The sequence below is a fragment of the Scyliorhinus canicula genome, chromosome 19 (genome assembly GCF_902713615.1).
Source record: "Scyliorhinus canicula chromosome 19, sScyCan1.1, whole genome shotgun sequence".
Lineage (NCBI taxonomy): Eukaryota > Metazoa > Chordata > Chondrichthyes > Carcharhiniformes > Scyliorhinidae > Scyliorhinus > Scyliorhinus canicula.
In genome coordinates, this window is record NC_052164.1 from 83,258,215 (window position 1) to 83,271,081 (window position 12,867).

The 12,867-nt window shown below is 44.4% G+C and overlaps 1 protein-coding gene across 3 annotated transcripts in view; it reads right to left on the reverse strand.

Moving 5' to 3' along the window:
* The window catches only part of ncapd3 (non-SMC condensin II complex, subunit D3), a 75,486-nt gene that overhangs the window by 58,480 nt on the left and 4,139 nt on the right, over window positions 1-12,867 (reverse strand). For all 3 annotated transcript variants that reach the window (XM_038778614.1, XM_038778615.1, XM_038778613.1), the window contains exons 2-5: window positions 9,073-9,233; window positions 5,644-5,806; window positions 1,517-1,701; window positions 1,125-1,295 (exon numbers count right to left, since the gene is read on the reverse strand). In XM_038778614.1, the coding sequence (XP_038634542.1) occupies window positions 1,125-1,295; window positions 1,517-1,701; window positions 5,644-5,806; window positions 9,073-9,233 (680 nt within the window). The remainder of the gene's footprint in view (window positions 1-1,124; window positions 1,296-1,516; window positions 1,702-5,643; window positions 5,807-9,072; window positions 9,234-12,867) is intronic.

Consider the following 12,867-nt stretch of genomic DNA (forward strand, 5'->3'; position numbering starts at 1 on the left):
TGTGAGGGCCGCTGGTGAGAAGACAGATCAGCAGATGGCATTTCTTTAGAGGACTACTCCAGACTGAGCTTTACCAGACTGTCATCCAGATGACGGCACAGTCGGCAGACTAAGGCAGGTAATTCCCTGGCAAAATCTGGCAGTTTCCAGCTGTCTTTACTAGCGTCGTTCTGCCACTTGACGTTTCCATTCATAAAAACATGAATGGAAACGTCAAGTGGCTGAACATCTTCCCATCAGAATGCTGTGGTCAAAATCTGAAGAGTAGTATTCCTGATCATATGGGTAGTTTATTCAATACATGGCCGTCTTTTTCCGATACAGAATTCGCGGGTGTTTTACTTGCCGTTTTTATGAATGGAAACGTCAAGTGGCAGAACGACGCTAGTAAAGACAGCTGGAAATCTGTTCGATTCGCGAACAGCTTTCACAACAGAATCCACTCTGCAGAATCCACAGACAATGATACCATTTGGAAGTTTTAGTTTGGGCATTAATTTCCAAACAAAGTGACTCGCATGATACATGAGATATAGCATAGAATCATGTTTTGGGGACGGAAATTTAGGGGTCGCATGATACGCGAGATCGCATGATACGCGAGTATATACGGTACTTAATAACTGCAATTAGGTTCTACAAAGGCTTCACCTGTGTCCCCTCGCTTGAACAATTAAAAGGACTCCAAAATGTTCACTAGCCGCTGTTCATTTTTAATCAATTGCTTTCCTCAGTATAACAGCTGAAGAATGATATTCCAGTGTTATTTGATCTCACATTTCAAATCTATTCTTATTAAATGATTAGGATATAGTTAACGTTGCTTGAAGAAGTGAATCATTGCTCCTAAATGACATGCAATGTACTGTCAATGGGACCCAATGATACCAATGAGTTGCACTTGCTGAACAGGTTAACCTACAGGTAAATAAAGCAATTAGGCAATTAGACATTGGAGAATAATCAAAGGATGCAAGGAGCATAAAAAGGGCATACAACGTTGAACAGTTGACATAGCAGCAATGTTCAATTTCTTTGTTCATGCACACATCCAGTTATACCATCAATCTGATTCGAACTGGTTGGGTCCATCATAAGATTGGCACAGCAGCCTGCACGTTTACCTGCAGACAGTGTTGAGCACAATCCGGCTTTTCTTTCAAGAAGAATTTGGAGAGCAATCGCAGGATATTTTTCATCAGGGAGAAAATACCATCCCTGATCCGGCAGAGATCACGCATGGAGAAAAAAACATCACCATCTTCCTCACCTTCCTCCTCCTCCTCAAATATATCCTGGAATGGAGGAACAGATATTAAGACCATGGTCCATCATCAACCACCTAGTATCCTGCGCACACCAAAAACAACAAATCAGTACCAATGTAACTAATTAACTTAAATTCGAGTTGCCAATCTCTCAATACCAAATGGGGAGCTCTTTGACTAAACATGCTTGACATTGAAAACCAACATCAAATTTGTTATCACGCCTAAAGGTCAGATTAGATCCATACCTCATTCTCTTTCTGTCTGACTGGCTTGGGTCGCTTTCTTCCTTTCACCTCGCCCTGAGAACTCTTCAAATGGGTATCTTTCTTCCGCTTTCGATTCCCATCTTCCATTACAGGCCAGCACTTTTTAATAGTGTCCAGGCATTTGTCAAAAAGCACTGGGTGAAAGATACGGTTGGCTACACTTCCTACAAAAATACACAATTTATTTTTTTTAATTAACACAAAATAATTATTCTCATGTGATTGCAATATCTGCAAAAGAATAGAGTGTCTCTTAGAAACAAAAATAAACATAGTTCAGGAAGTCACTCCACATTTCATCCGACAGTATTTAGATTGCAATAGTCTATCATAACATATGACCACTGGGAAGCTGCATAGCTTTTTATACAGCTTTTGTATAGCTCTTGTATAGCTCTAAAGCAGAGCAGTGTGGGGCCGTCGTCTAGGCCAGTATTTATTGCCCATTGTTGCTTTTGAGAAGGTGGTGGTGAGCTGCCTTCTTGAACTGTTGCAGTCCCAGGAGGTGTGGATACGCCCATAGTGTCGTTATGGAGGGAGTTCCAGGATTTAGACCCAGCGACAGTGAAGGAACGGCAATTGATTTCCAAGTCAAGATGATGAGTGTTTTGCAGAGGAACCATCAGATGGTGGCGCTCCCTGGCATCTTATGCCCTTGCTCCAGATGGTAGCGGTTGTGGGTTTCGAAGGTGCTGCCTAGGGAGCCTTAATGAATTCCTGCAGTTCTTCTAGATGGTAGCGGTTGTGTCTTTGGAAGGTGCTGCTTCAGGAGCCTTGGTGAATTCCTGCAGTGCATTTGCAGGTGGCACACTACTGCCGCTATTGAAAGGAGTAAATGTTTGTGGAAGATGTACCAATCGAACAGGTGTTCAATCCTGGATAGTACTAAATCTCTTCAGCATTATTGGGACTGTATTCATACAGGCAAGTAGAGTATATTCCATCACATTCCTGACTTGTACCTGTAGATGGTGGACAGACTCTAGAGAATCAGAAGGGGATGTCTCACTACATGATTCCTAGCCGTTGACCTTTTTTTGTAGTCAAAGTAATGATATGGAGAGTCAGTTCAGTTTGTGGTCAATGGCAACCCCTAGGGCAATGGTTAGCTTCTCTCTTGTGCTAGGCGATGACCTTCTCCAACTTGTGGCATGAATGTTACTTACCATCTCTCAGCCCAAGCCTAGACAATGCTCAGGTCTTTCTGCATTTGGACTGTTTCAATATCTGAAGGCTTGGAATGGTGCTTTACATTGTTCAGTCATCAGCGAGTGTTGGACGCTACCCTGAGAAACTCCTGCTATGATGTCCTGAAATCGAGGGGATCCACATCCAACCCCACAACCATCTTCCTTTGTGCCAAGTATGACTACGATCAGGAGAGTTTTCCCCGATTCCCGTTTACTTCAGTTTTGCTAGGGCTCTTATGGTCTTATAGCTCCTTAATGCCATGCTCAGTCAGTGCCGCCTTGATGTCAAGAACAGTCACTCTCATCTCAGGAATTCAGTTATTTTGTCCCTGTTTGAACCAAGGCTGTAAAGAGGTCAGGAGCTGAGTGACCCTGGCAGAACCGAAACTCAACATCAGTGTGCATGTTATTGCTAAGCAAGGGCTGCTTTATAGCGCTGCTGATGACCCCTTCCATCACTTTACTAATGATCGAGAGTAGAATGATGGGGCGGTAATTGACCAGGTTGGATTTGTTCTGTTTCTGGTGTACAGGGCATATCTGGTCTTGTGATAGCGGGAGTTTCACCGGCAGTTATTCAACTAACGCGTACTTCACTCTCCAAATGATTAGACAACACTCTAATTGAAATTCAGTTTAGACTTTTATTGTAAGCTTTAGCAAGGGAGCTGAGCTATCACTAGATGACTTGCCAACTTCTGAGCGCTGTAAATTACAGGTCAATAAACCTTTCTAGATTACCTCAAGTAATTAAAATACACCAATCAAAATGATACATTTGTTTTGATATTATCTATGTCCATTCAGGACTAACAACTCGGATTAGAAGAACAATTACCAATCATAATTAAAGCACATACATATTACTATATGACCAAGCACGTAGCTGCCTTTCTATTATTACGAGACATACATAAGATTAGAATTATCAGTTAATGTCCCTTACTCCCATCCCATTGTCCTATTTGGACGGTTCACAGATGCATGATCAATTGAATTATTGATTGTTTGTGTGCAAACTGTGTGACTATATCCTTGCTATAATTTTAAACAGTCCTTGAGACTTATCCAGTCTGTTCTGTCTGTGGGAATTCAAGTTTCTCAAGCAGCCCATGTGAGTGCTTAAGTTTTATTTTAAAGCCTGTACAAGTTTGATACATAAACTAAATTGGATTTATTAGCCATTTGACCTGGGCAATTTTCCACATTGCCCCGGTAGATGCCAGTGTTATAGCTGGACTGGAACAAATTGGCTACAGGCACAGCAAGCTCTGGAGCACAAGTCGTCAGTACTACTGCTGGAATATTGTGAGGGCTCATAGCCTTTCAGTATCCAGTGTCTTCTGCCATTTCTTGATATCACATGGGATGAATTGAACTGGATGAAGATGGATCATCCACTCAGCATGTCTGGCTGAAGAATGTTGCAAATGCTAGAGTCTCATCTCTTGCGCTGATATGTTGGGCTCCTCCATGATTGAGGGTCAGGATGTTTGTGGGGCCTCCTTCTCCAGTGAGTTGTTTAATTATCCACCACCAGTCACAGCTAGATATGGCAAGACTGCAAAGCTTTGATCTGATGTTGTTTGTGAAATTGCATTGGTCTGCAACAAGTCCTGTGTTGTAGCCTGATCAGGTTGACACTTCATGTCTAGGTGTGCCTAGTTTTTGGCATGTTTTCCTGCATTCTCTTCCTTCATTCAGGTCTTGATCCTCTGGTTTGGTGGTCATGGTCAAGTGGGGATATACCAGACCACGAGGTTACAGGTTATGGTTGAGTACAATTCTGCTGCTGCTCATGACCCACAGCACCTCATAGATGCCCAGTCTTGAGTTGCTACATCTGATTGAAATCTATCCCATTAGTAAGGTGGTAGTGGAACACAACACAATGGAGGGTATTCTTAATGTCTCTCCACAAGGACTGCACAATGATCACTCCTACCAAAACTGTCATGGACAGATGCACTTGTGGCAGGTAGATTGGTGAGGATATATTTGTCCCTCTTGTTGGTTCCTTCACCACCTGCCGCAGTCCCACTGGATGGCAGGAAGAATGTTCCCAATGTTGGGAACTTCCAGAACTAGGGGTTACAGCCAAATAATGAGGGGTGACAGGCTGGATGGCGGGAAGAATGTTCCCAATGTTGGGAACTTCCAGAACTAGGGGTCACAGCCAAAGAATGAGGGGTAAGCCATTCAGGACTGAGATAAAGAAGAACTTCTTCTCTCAGAGTTGTGAACTTATAGAATTCTCTACCATAGAAAGCTGTTGGGGCCAGTTCACTGGACATGGGATTTGGATGTGGCATTTGGGGCTAAAGGGATCAAGGGCTATGGAGAGAAAGTGGGAGTGGGATACTGAACTTGCATGATCATATTGAATGGTGGTTCAGGTTTAAAGGGCCAAATGGCCTACTCCTGCACCTATTTTCTATGTTTAAAATAAAAAATGTCAAAAGGATCTGCTTATTATAATGGAGCAATTTGTAGGAAATAGTTATAACACTGGAGAAATTCATATATAGGCCGCTAAACAGTATATGGAAAATGCAACGGGGTGAATAGGAAGAAGGGTCAGAAATAAATTCAAATAAGCAACTTTCCATCTTAAATCCCCTTTTTAAAGTTTCAGATTAACCATACATATAAAACACTCAAAAGATGGTATACAAACTGTGGTATTTTTTAGACACACACACGTGGAGAATGTGCAAACTTGTGCGGCATTTCTGATATTTATAACCGTTTGCATGTTATTTGACAGGTTCAAAATGGTTTTTTTAATCTGCTAGGATTCGGTCACAAAAATCTACATTTCGCCAACTCTGTTGGATTCTTTTTAAACTAACAGACTTGGGAGTTCTGTCATGTGGATTATGTTACTAACCATTTTTTTGAGTCGTACAATCTCACCTGGGATTTCAAGGAGCAGGAAATAAAGTCCAGCTGCATGCAAGGCATATTCTCGCTGGATGACATCAGCTTTCTTATTCTGAGCCATGTGGATAAAATGATGCAACACAGCGACGAGGGCATTGTGGGAGAGATTATTCTCTGCAAAGACTGTCCAAACATCCTACCAAAAAGAAAAAAATAATTCACTTCACATGCAAAACTTGACTAAATACAAGTATTGAACAGAAGGCAAAAAACTTGGTTTGTTAAAGTCACTGATATGTTACAAAGTTTTATATATATGGAGTTTAAACACTGATTCAGGTTATTAAAAATTCAATCCACAAGATTGAAGCTCATATATGCAAAGATATACACAATCTTAAATTCCTTCAGCAACCACATCCAGTGGGATTAAAATAGGTTAAAGGTGGGAAATGAGTCTAGACGTGGCATTACAAAAGAATATTTTAAATTGCTATTCTGTTCCTACTTACTTCCTCCCTTCTCTGCCACAAGGGGTCAACTCTTTATCCTAAAGTATTCCAACCCAAGTGAAAAGCAGTTGAGTTTAATTCCCTTGCCATCAACACACACAAACACGCTTTCTGCAAAGGTCACTAATTTCCCCCTCCCTAACTCAGGAACACTGATACAAAATGCAGCACCCCTTACTTCTACCATAACTGAAATCAGTCAGTGCAACACGTAAAAGGAAATACCTCAACGACCCCTGTACTGGAAGCAGATATTTATTGTTGAACAATTTCAGGATGTGGAGATGCCGGCGTATCTCCGGCATCTTACTACTGAACAATTTCAGGTGGAAGCAAGAGCTGGTCCTACTTCCAAGAAAACGTACATGAGGCAAAATTGCAAAAAACATTAGTCGTGCCTTGGAGGTGTCCTTTGTGCCTCATGGACTTCCAGTACCAGTACAAGTCTTAAAATGAAAAATACAATGTTGCACACCCAAGGAAATTTTAAAAATAGTTTTTATTGCATTTAATAGAAATGAAACTACTTGAAACACCAGTTTAGGGGAGGCAGAAGGTATCAGTGGCTCAGACTGGCAGCCAGCAAGGTTTTCTGTTCCCATCTCTACTGTAGGTATGGAACACTTCTGCTTTTAGTAGCGCAAGCTCCAAATGCTGGACTAATGTGTCTGTTTAACATCAAAAGACCTAATCCACAACAGTGTCGAAAAAGCCAGATGCAGTATCACGATGTTTAAAGTACCAATATTCCATCAGTTTCAGCACAGACAAGGGTAGATGCACAATATGAATCGACGTCTATCTTAAAAAGCACTTCATTATAGTGTGGTCCAGAAACAGGTACTCCCAACCATGTGACATCATAATGTTATCCCTTAGATTAAGATTGGGATCGCCTTTGTAGACAACAGTTTCTAGTCATATTACAGGAGTTAAACAGTGTTGCAAAAAACTTGGAAATATGGAACACTTGATCAACGATTCAGTAATAATGAAATTAAGGTCCCCCCCACCCCCCAGGTTTGACTCCGAGGACGCGATTTAGTAAAAACAATGTGGTAACGAGCAGGAACTGTCACCAGCAACCTGATGTTCGGCCCAGTGAGGCGGTCGCTGCTATAAAATGTTAATTTGTCCACTTAACGAGGTCCCATGGGCTTCACACGTCAAATGATAGTCCCGCTTGGATTCACCGGCTCCACACTCACTAGCCACCCCGCCCCCACCGCAAACAAGGAAGAGCAGCATTTAACCCAATCCTGCACAGTCAACCCCACTCAGCTCGCAGCCATGTCGTCGAGACCAGCCCCACGATTCGGGGATACTGACGGAATGCCCTGTTCCCCAAGGGTCTTGGGGGTGGGGTCAGCCACAGGACAGCCAGTGACACCTAGGCCATCAGCTCGTGTGACCAGGAGGACTGGCATCCAGTGCCGCAAGATCAACAACCGCCACTGAGCTGCATAGGTGAGTTGGCACCACCCTGCCCAGTATGTTTCATGCCCCAGTCCACCCATGCCCAGCAGTGCCGCCCACACCGCTCACTCCCATACTCTCTATTCCCTCCCCCAAATGGCCCATCTCTCCACCTCCTCACCCCCCTCCCACGATAAACGAGGCGTATGGCTAACGATGTCCCCTTTGTGATCCCGCAGAAGACATTCGCCCACAAGACACAGCAGGGCACCGGACATCTGAGTCCTCACCTCTACAAGGATCGGGCCCTGGAGGTCGCAGGGGTGGCCAAGGACAGATCTGTAAGCAATATAGAGGTTGGCATACGCCACAGAGGTGAGAATGCACTGTCCCACCAGATGACCACAAGCGAGTTGTTAATGGCATACAGTTTGACCAATCCCTCCCACTGACCACATGTCCATTCTCCCACAGGAACTCCATCCTACTGCTCTGGTCTATCTATCCATCCACCCCCCCCCCCCCCCCCCCCCCTCCCCCCCAAACCACCCCCCATGACAACACCTTGGAGGGCTCCAGGGATGACACCGGCAAAGCGGCACAGCTTTCATCCCACCCTCCACCAGCACAGAGACACACGACTCGGTGGGCAATGGGAGTGGACAGGCTTCTGGGGCACATTCTGGTGAGAAGTTGCTGATACAAATCAGGTGGATGCAGGAACGCCCAGGCGAGACAGCAGTCGGAAGTCTGCTGGATCCCAGCTCGGCCCCAGGCAGATGCTGAGCCTCCGGACCAGGTGTACCTGAAGCTGATGCAGACACTGGGGTGCAGTCATGAGATTCAGAGGGGGCTGTTAACAACCCTCCAGCAGGTCCAGACAGATTGTATGAGTCCCAGAGGCTATGGGCCCAGGAGATGGTGCTGGCAATGCATGGCACCGAGGCCAACGCTGCTAGGGTGACGACTGCAGTGGAGAGCCTGGTACACGACATCGGCAGCATGAGTAGAGGTGTGCATGGCATGGCTGAGCGCCTCAATAGCATGACCCAGTATCAGGAGGACCTCAATGAGGTGCTACAGGGGTTGTCCCAGTCTCAGGTGAGCATTGCCGCAGCCCTCCAGAGCACCACATGAACAGCTGAGGCATCCGAAACACATCTTGGAGTCCAATGCACCGCTCAATGACAGCCTGTTGTCCACATGAGCCTCCTTGTATTTGGTCTCCGCATCGGTTTCCGTACTGACATCATCATTAGTCAAGTCCCCAGCAGATACCCCTTATCCCCCAAGAGACAACCTGCCATAACCATTGACAAATAACCTTCTATGCTGCAAGATTCTACGATTTCACCTTGTGAGCTGTCACATTTAAATGCACTAAGCAAAAAGACAATAAAGCTTACTATCTTCTTAAAAACTGCAACTTTAACAGAAAGCAAGGCATGAAAGTAAAGAAACAATTTAGTCACAAATTTGCACTGATGGCAACGATTAGACTGAAGCAAGAATCCAAAATGCCCAGAATACTTACACTCAATGTCTCTGCTGGCAGGTGTTGGTCAACAAACTTGAAAAGACTAGTGTAAAGGTGAGAGAATATTTCAAGTCCATTTTCTGTGATCTCCGATTCCAGCTGTGAATCTAATGGCTCAGTCTCTGTAAAATCCAGCTCCCATACTGTATCCACCCATGCTGAAAAGTAGAACACCAAAAATTAATACATCTTACAATATTCATCAGAAGAATGAGAAAGGATAGATAAGAAAGGATAGATAAAATACAATGAGGAGATTATAACAAGGTTTGTGATGTGTCTTCTATTCATTTTACTTTTAAATTTCTGCTTCATCGCCAGAAAAGCAGGTGCTCTGGTTTCCTCCCAGTCCAAAGATCATAGAATTTACAAAGTAGAATTTACAAAATTGGAGGACATTCAGCCCATCGAGTCTGCACAGGCCTTTGGAAAAAGCACCCCATGCCTCCATCCTATCCCCGAAACCCAGTAACCCCACCTAATCTAACCTAGGGGCTGGTTCAGCACAGTGGGCTAAATCACTAGCTTGTCATGCAGAACACAGCCAGCAGCGCGGGTTCAATTCCCGTACCAACCTCCCAAAACAGGCTCCAGAATGTGGCGGCTAGGGGCTTTTCACAGTAATTTAATTGAAGCCTACCTGTGACAATAAGTGATTATTATTATTATTATTATTAACCTTTTGGACATTAAGGGGCAATTTAGTATGGCCAATCCTAAACTGCACATCTTTGAACTGTGAAAGGAAACCGGAGCACCCGGACAAAACCCACGCAGACACAGGGAGGAAGTGAAAACTCCACACAGACGGTCATCTGAGGCCGGAATTGAACCCAGGTCCCTGGAACTGTGAGGCAGCAGCGCTAACCACTGCGCCGCCAAGATGTGCAGATTAGGTGGATTGGGCATGTTAAATTTCCTCTCGTGTCGAAATATGTGTAGGTTAGGTTATGGGGTTATAGCAGGGGGGGGTGGGTGTCAGTGCTCTTTCGGAGTGTTGGTGCAGACACGATGGGCCTAATTGCCTCCTTCTGCACTGTAAGGATTCTATGAGTGCAAAGGTGGGTTTATTTGAGAAGTCAAATTTAATTATCTGACATGGTGAGATTCAAACCTGGAACCCCAGAGCATTGCTCTAGGTTTGCGGTTTACAGTTCAGTGAATTATTAATAATAATAATAAGCTTTTATTGTCACAAGTATAACGTTACTGTGAAAAGCCCCTAGTCGCCACATTCCGGCGCTTGTTCGGGTAACCTGGTACGGGAATTGAACCCGCGTTGCACGCCTTGTTCTGCATCACAAACCAGCTGTCTAGCCCACTGAACTAAACCAGCCCTAAATTTAGAGTATCCAATTCATTTTTTCCAATTAAGGGGCAATTTAGCATGGCCAATCCACCTACCCTGCACATCTTTTGGGTTGTGGGGGTGAAACCCATGAAAACACGTGGGGAATGTACAAACTCCACACGGACAGTGACCCAGATCCGGGATCGAACCTGGGACCTCGCCGCAGTGAGGCAGCTGTGCTAACCATTAAGCCACAGGAGGAAACTAAATGTTTTTTTTTATTCATTCATGGGATGTGGGTATCACAACCTGTGCCAGTATTTATTGCCATCCCTAATTACCCTCGAGGGGGCAATTAAGAGTCAACCACATTGCTGTGGGTCTCGAGTCACATGTAGGCCAGACCAGGTAAGGACGGCAGATTTCCTTCCCTAAAGGACATTAGTGAATCAGATGGGTTTTTACGATAATCACAACGGTTTCATGGTCATCTTTTAAAATTTTGACTTTTTTAAAATCCAGATTTTTAAAATTGAATTCAAATGTTGTCACCTGCAGTAGCGGGATTTGAACCTGGGTCCCCAGAGCATTATTCGGAGTTGCTGGTTTAATAGTCCAGTGACAATACCCCTACGCCACCGCCTCTCCAAAATTGTGTCACTGCCGCCCCAAAATTGCAAGATGGGAGAGATTAATAGTCACATAATTGAAGTGTAGGGACAGAAGAAGGGGCAATGATACTGTCTTGACTTTGTAGCTTGCACATAATCTCTGGTGGCAGCCAAGAGCTGATTTGGAGGTGACATGGAAGCAGAATGCCCAGAGTGTCAGTTTGCCTGCAGACACAAGTTAAGAAAAGGAAACAAATCAGCACTTGGAGAAAAATACACAGGTTGATGTCCTTTCATTTGAACGGTAAAGAGTTATAGATGCTTTAAGCAGGTTCAGAGAAAAGGAAAAGGAGTAGAGATGGAAGAACAAAACGGATAATGGCTCAACAATTTACAAAGTGACTTCAACATAGTACAATTTCCCAAAGCACCTCACAGAAACATTATAAAACAATATATGACAGAAGTGAGAGAAGGAGCAATTGGATGATCAAAATTTGGGGGTTTGTGCCAAAATTGGGGAAACTGTCTCGCAGATTAGTCAAGCAAACGCCTACATAATCATACTCACAGAATCATATCTTAGTTAATATCACAGAGACATCATCAACATTTCTCATTCTGTCCTGTTCCACTCACAGGACAGACCCAGCAGAGGTGGTGGCACAGTGGCATAGGGTCAAGTGGGTGTTCGCAACATTGACTCTGGACCCCACGAAGTCTCATGGCATCAGTCAAACTTGGATAAAGGAACCGTCGGGTGATTACCATGTACTATCTCCCATCAGCTGATGAATCAGTACTCCTCCATGTTGATCACTTAGATGAAGCAGAGGTTGGTAAGGCACAGAATGTACTCTGTATCATAATATACACACAGGTATATATATGGTGGTGCACAGACAGGCAGTGATTGACACACAGGATGACCAGTGAACACATAGAACACAGCAGCCAATCACCAGACAGGACACGACCACTATAAAGCCAGAGGGCACTAGTTTTCCCGCTCTCTTGGGATCCAGCCTCTGAGACAGTCAAAGCTCGTGAGCAGCAACTAGAACATACACCACGTGGTAGTAAGATAGTCTGGTCAGGTTAGCCTCATGTCTCCCGTCAAGTCAGCATAGTGTCAACGCACAGTTAAAGTATGTATGATAGTTAAGAGTTCAATAAAATAGAGTTGCATTTCTTCAAGTGTTGGAAGCCTGCCTCTCTCACTACTGCAGTAAACGCAGTCCTCGCAGACCCACATCACTCTGGACAGGGGAACTTCAATGTCTATCATCAAATGTGATTTGGTAGTACCATGAGAGTGAGCTGGCCAGATCCTAAAGGGCAAGGCTGTTAAGGCCGGGTCTGTGGCAGAACGTATGGGGATCAACAAGAGGCAGAAGAATATTTGACCTCATCGTCACCAACCTGCCTAATGCAGATGCATCTGGTCATTATAGAGTAGAGTATCGGTCGGAATGACCACCGCATAATCCCTGTGGAGACAAAGTCCTGTCTTCACATTGAGGATACCCTGCATCGTATTGTGTGGCACTACCACCTTGACAAATGGGATAGAATTCAAACATTTCTAACAACTCAAGAGTAGGCATCCATGAGCCACCATGGGTCATCGGCAGCAGAATTGTACTCAACCACAATCTGCAACTTCATTGCACAGGATATTCTCCACGCTCACATTACTACCAAGTCTGGGGATCAATCCTCGTTCAAAGATGACACTGCAAGAGGGCATACCAGGAGCAACATCAGCCATACCTAGAAAATGGGTGTCAACCTCATGAGGCTACAACACAGGACTGCTAGCATGCCAAACAGCATAAGCAGCAAGTAATAGATAGAGCTAGGCAATTCCCCAACCAATGGGTCGGATTA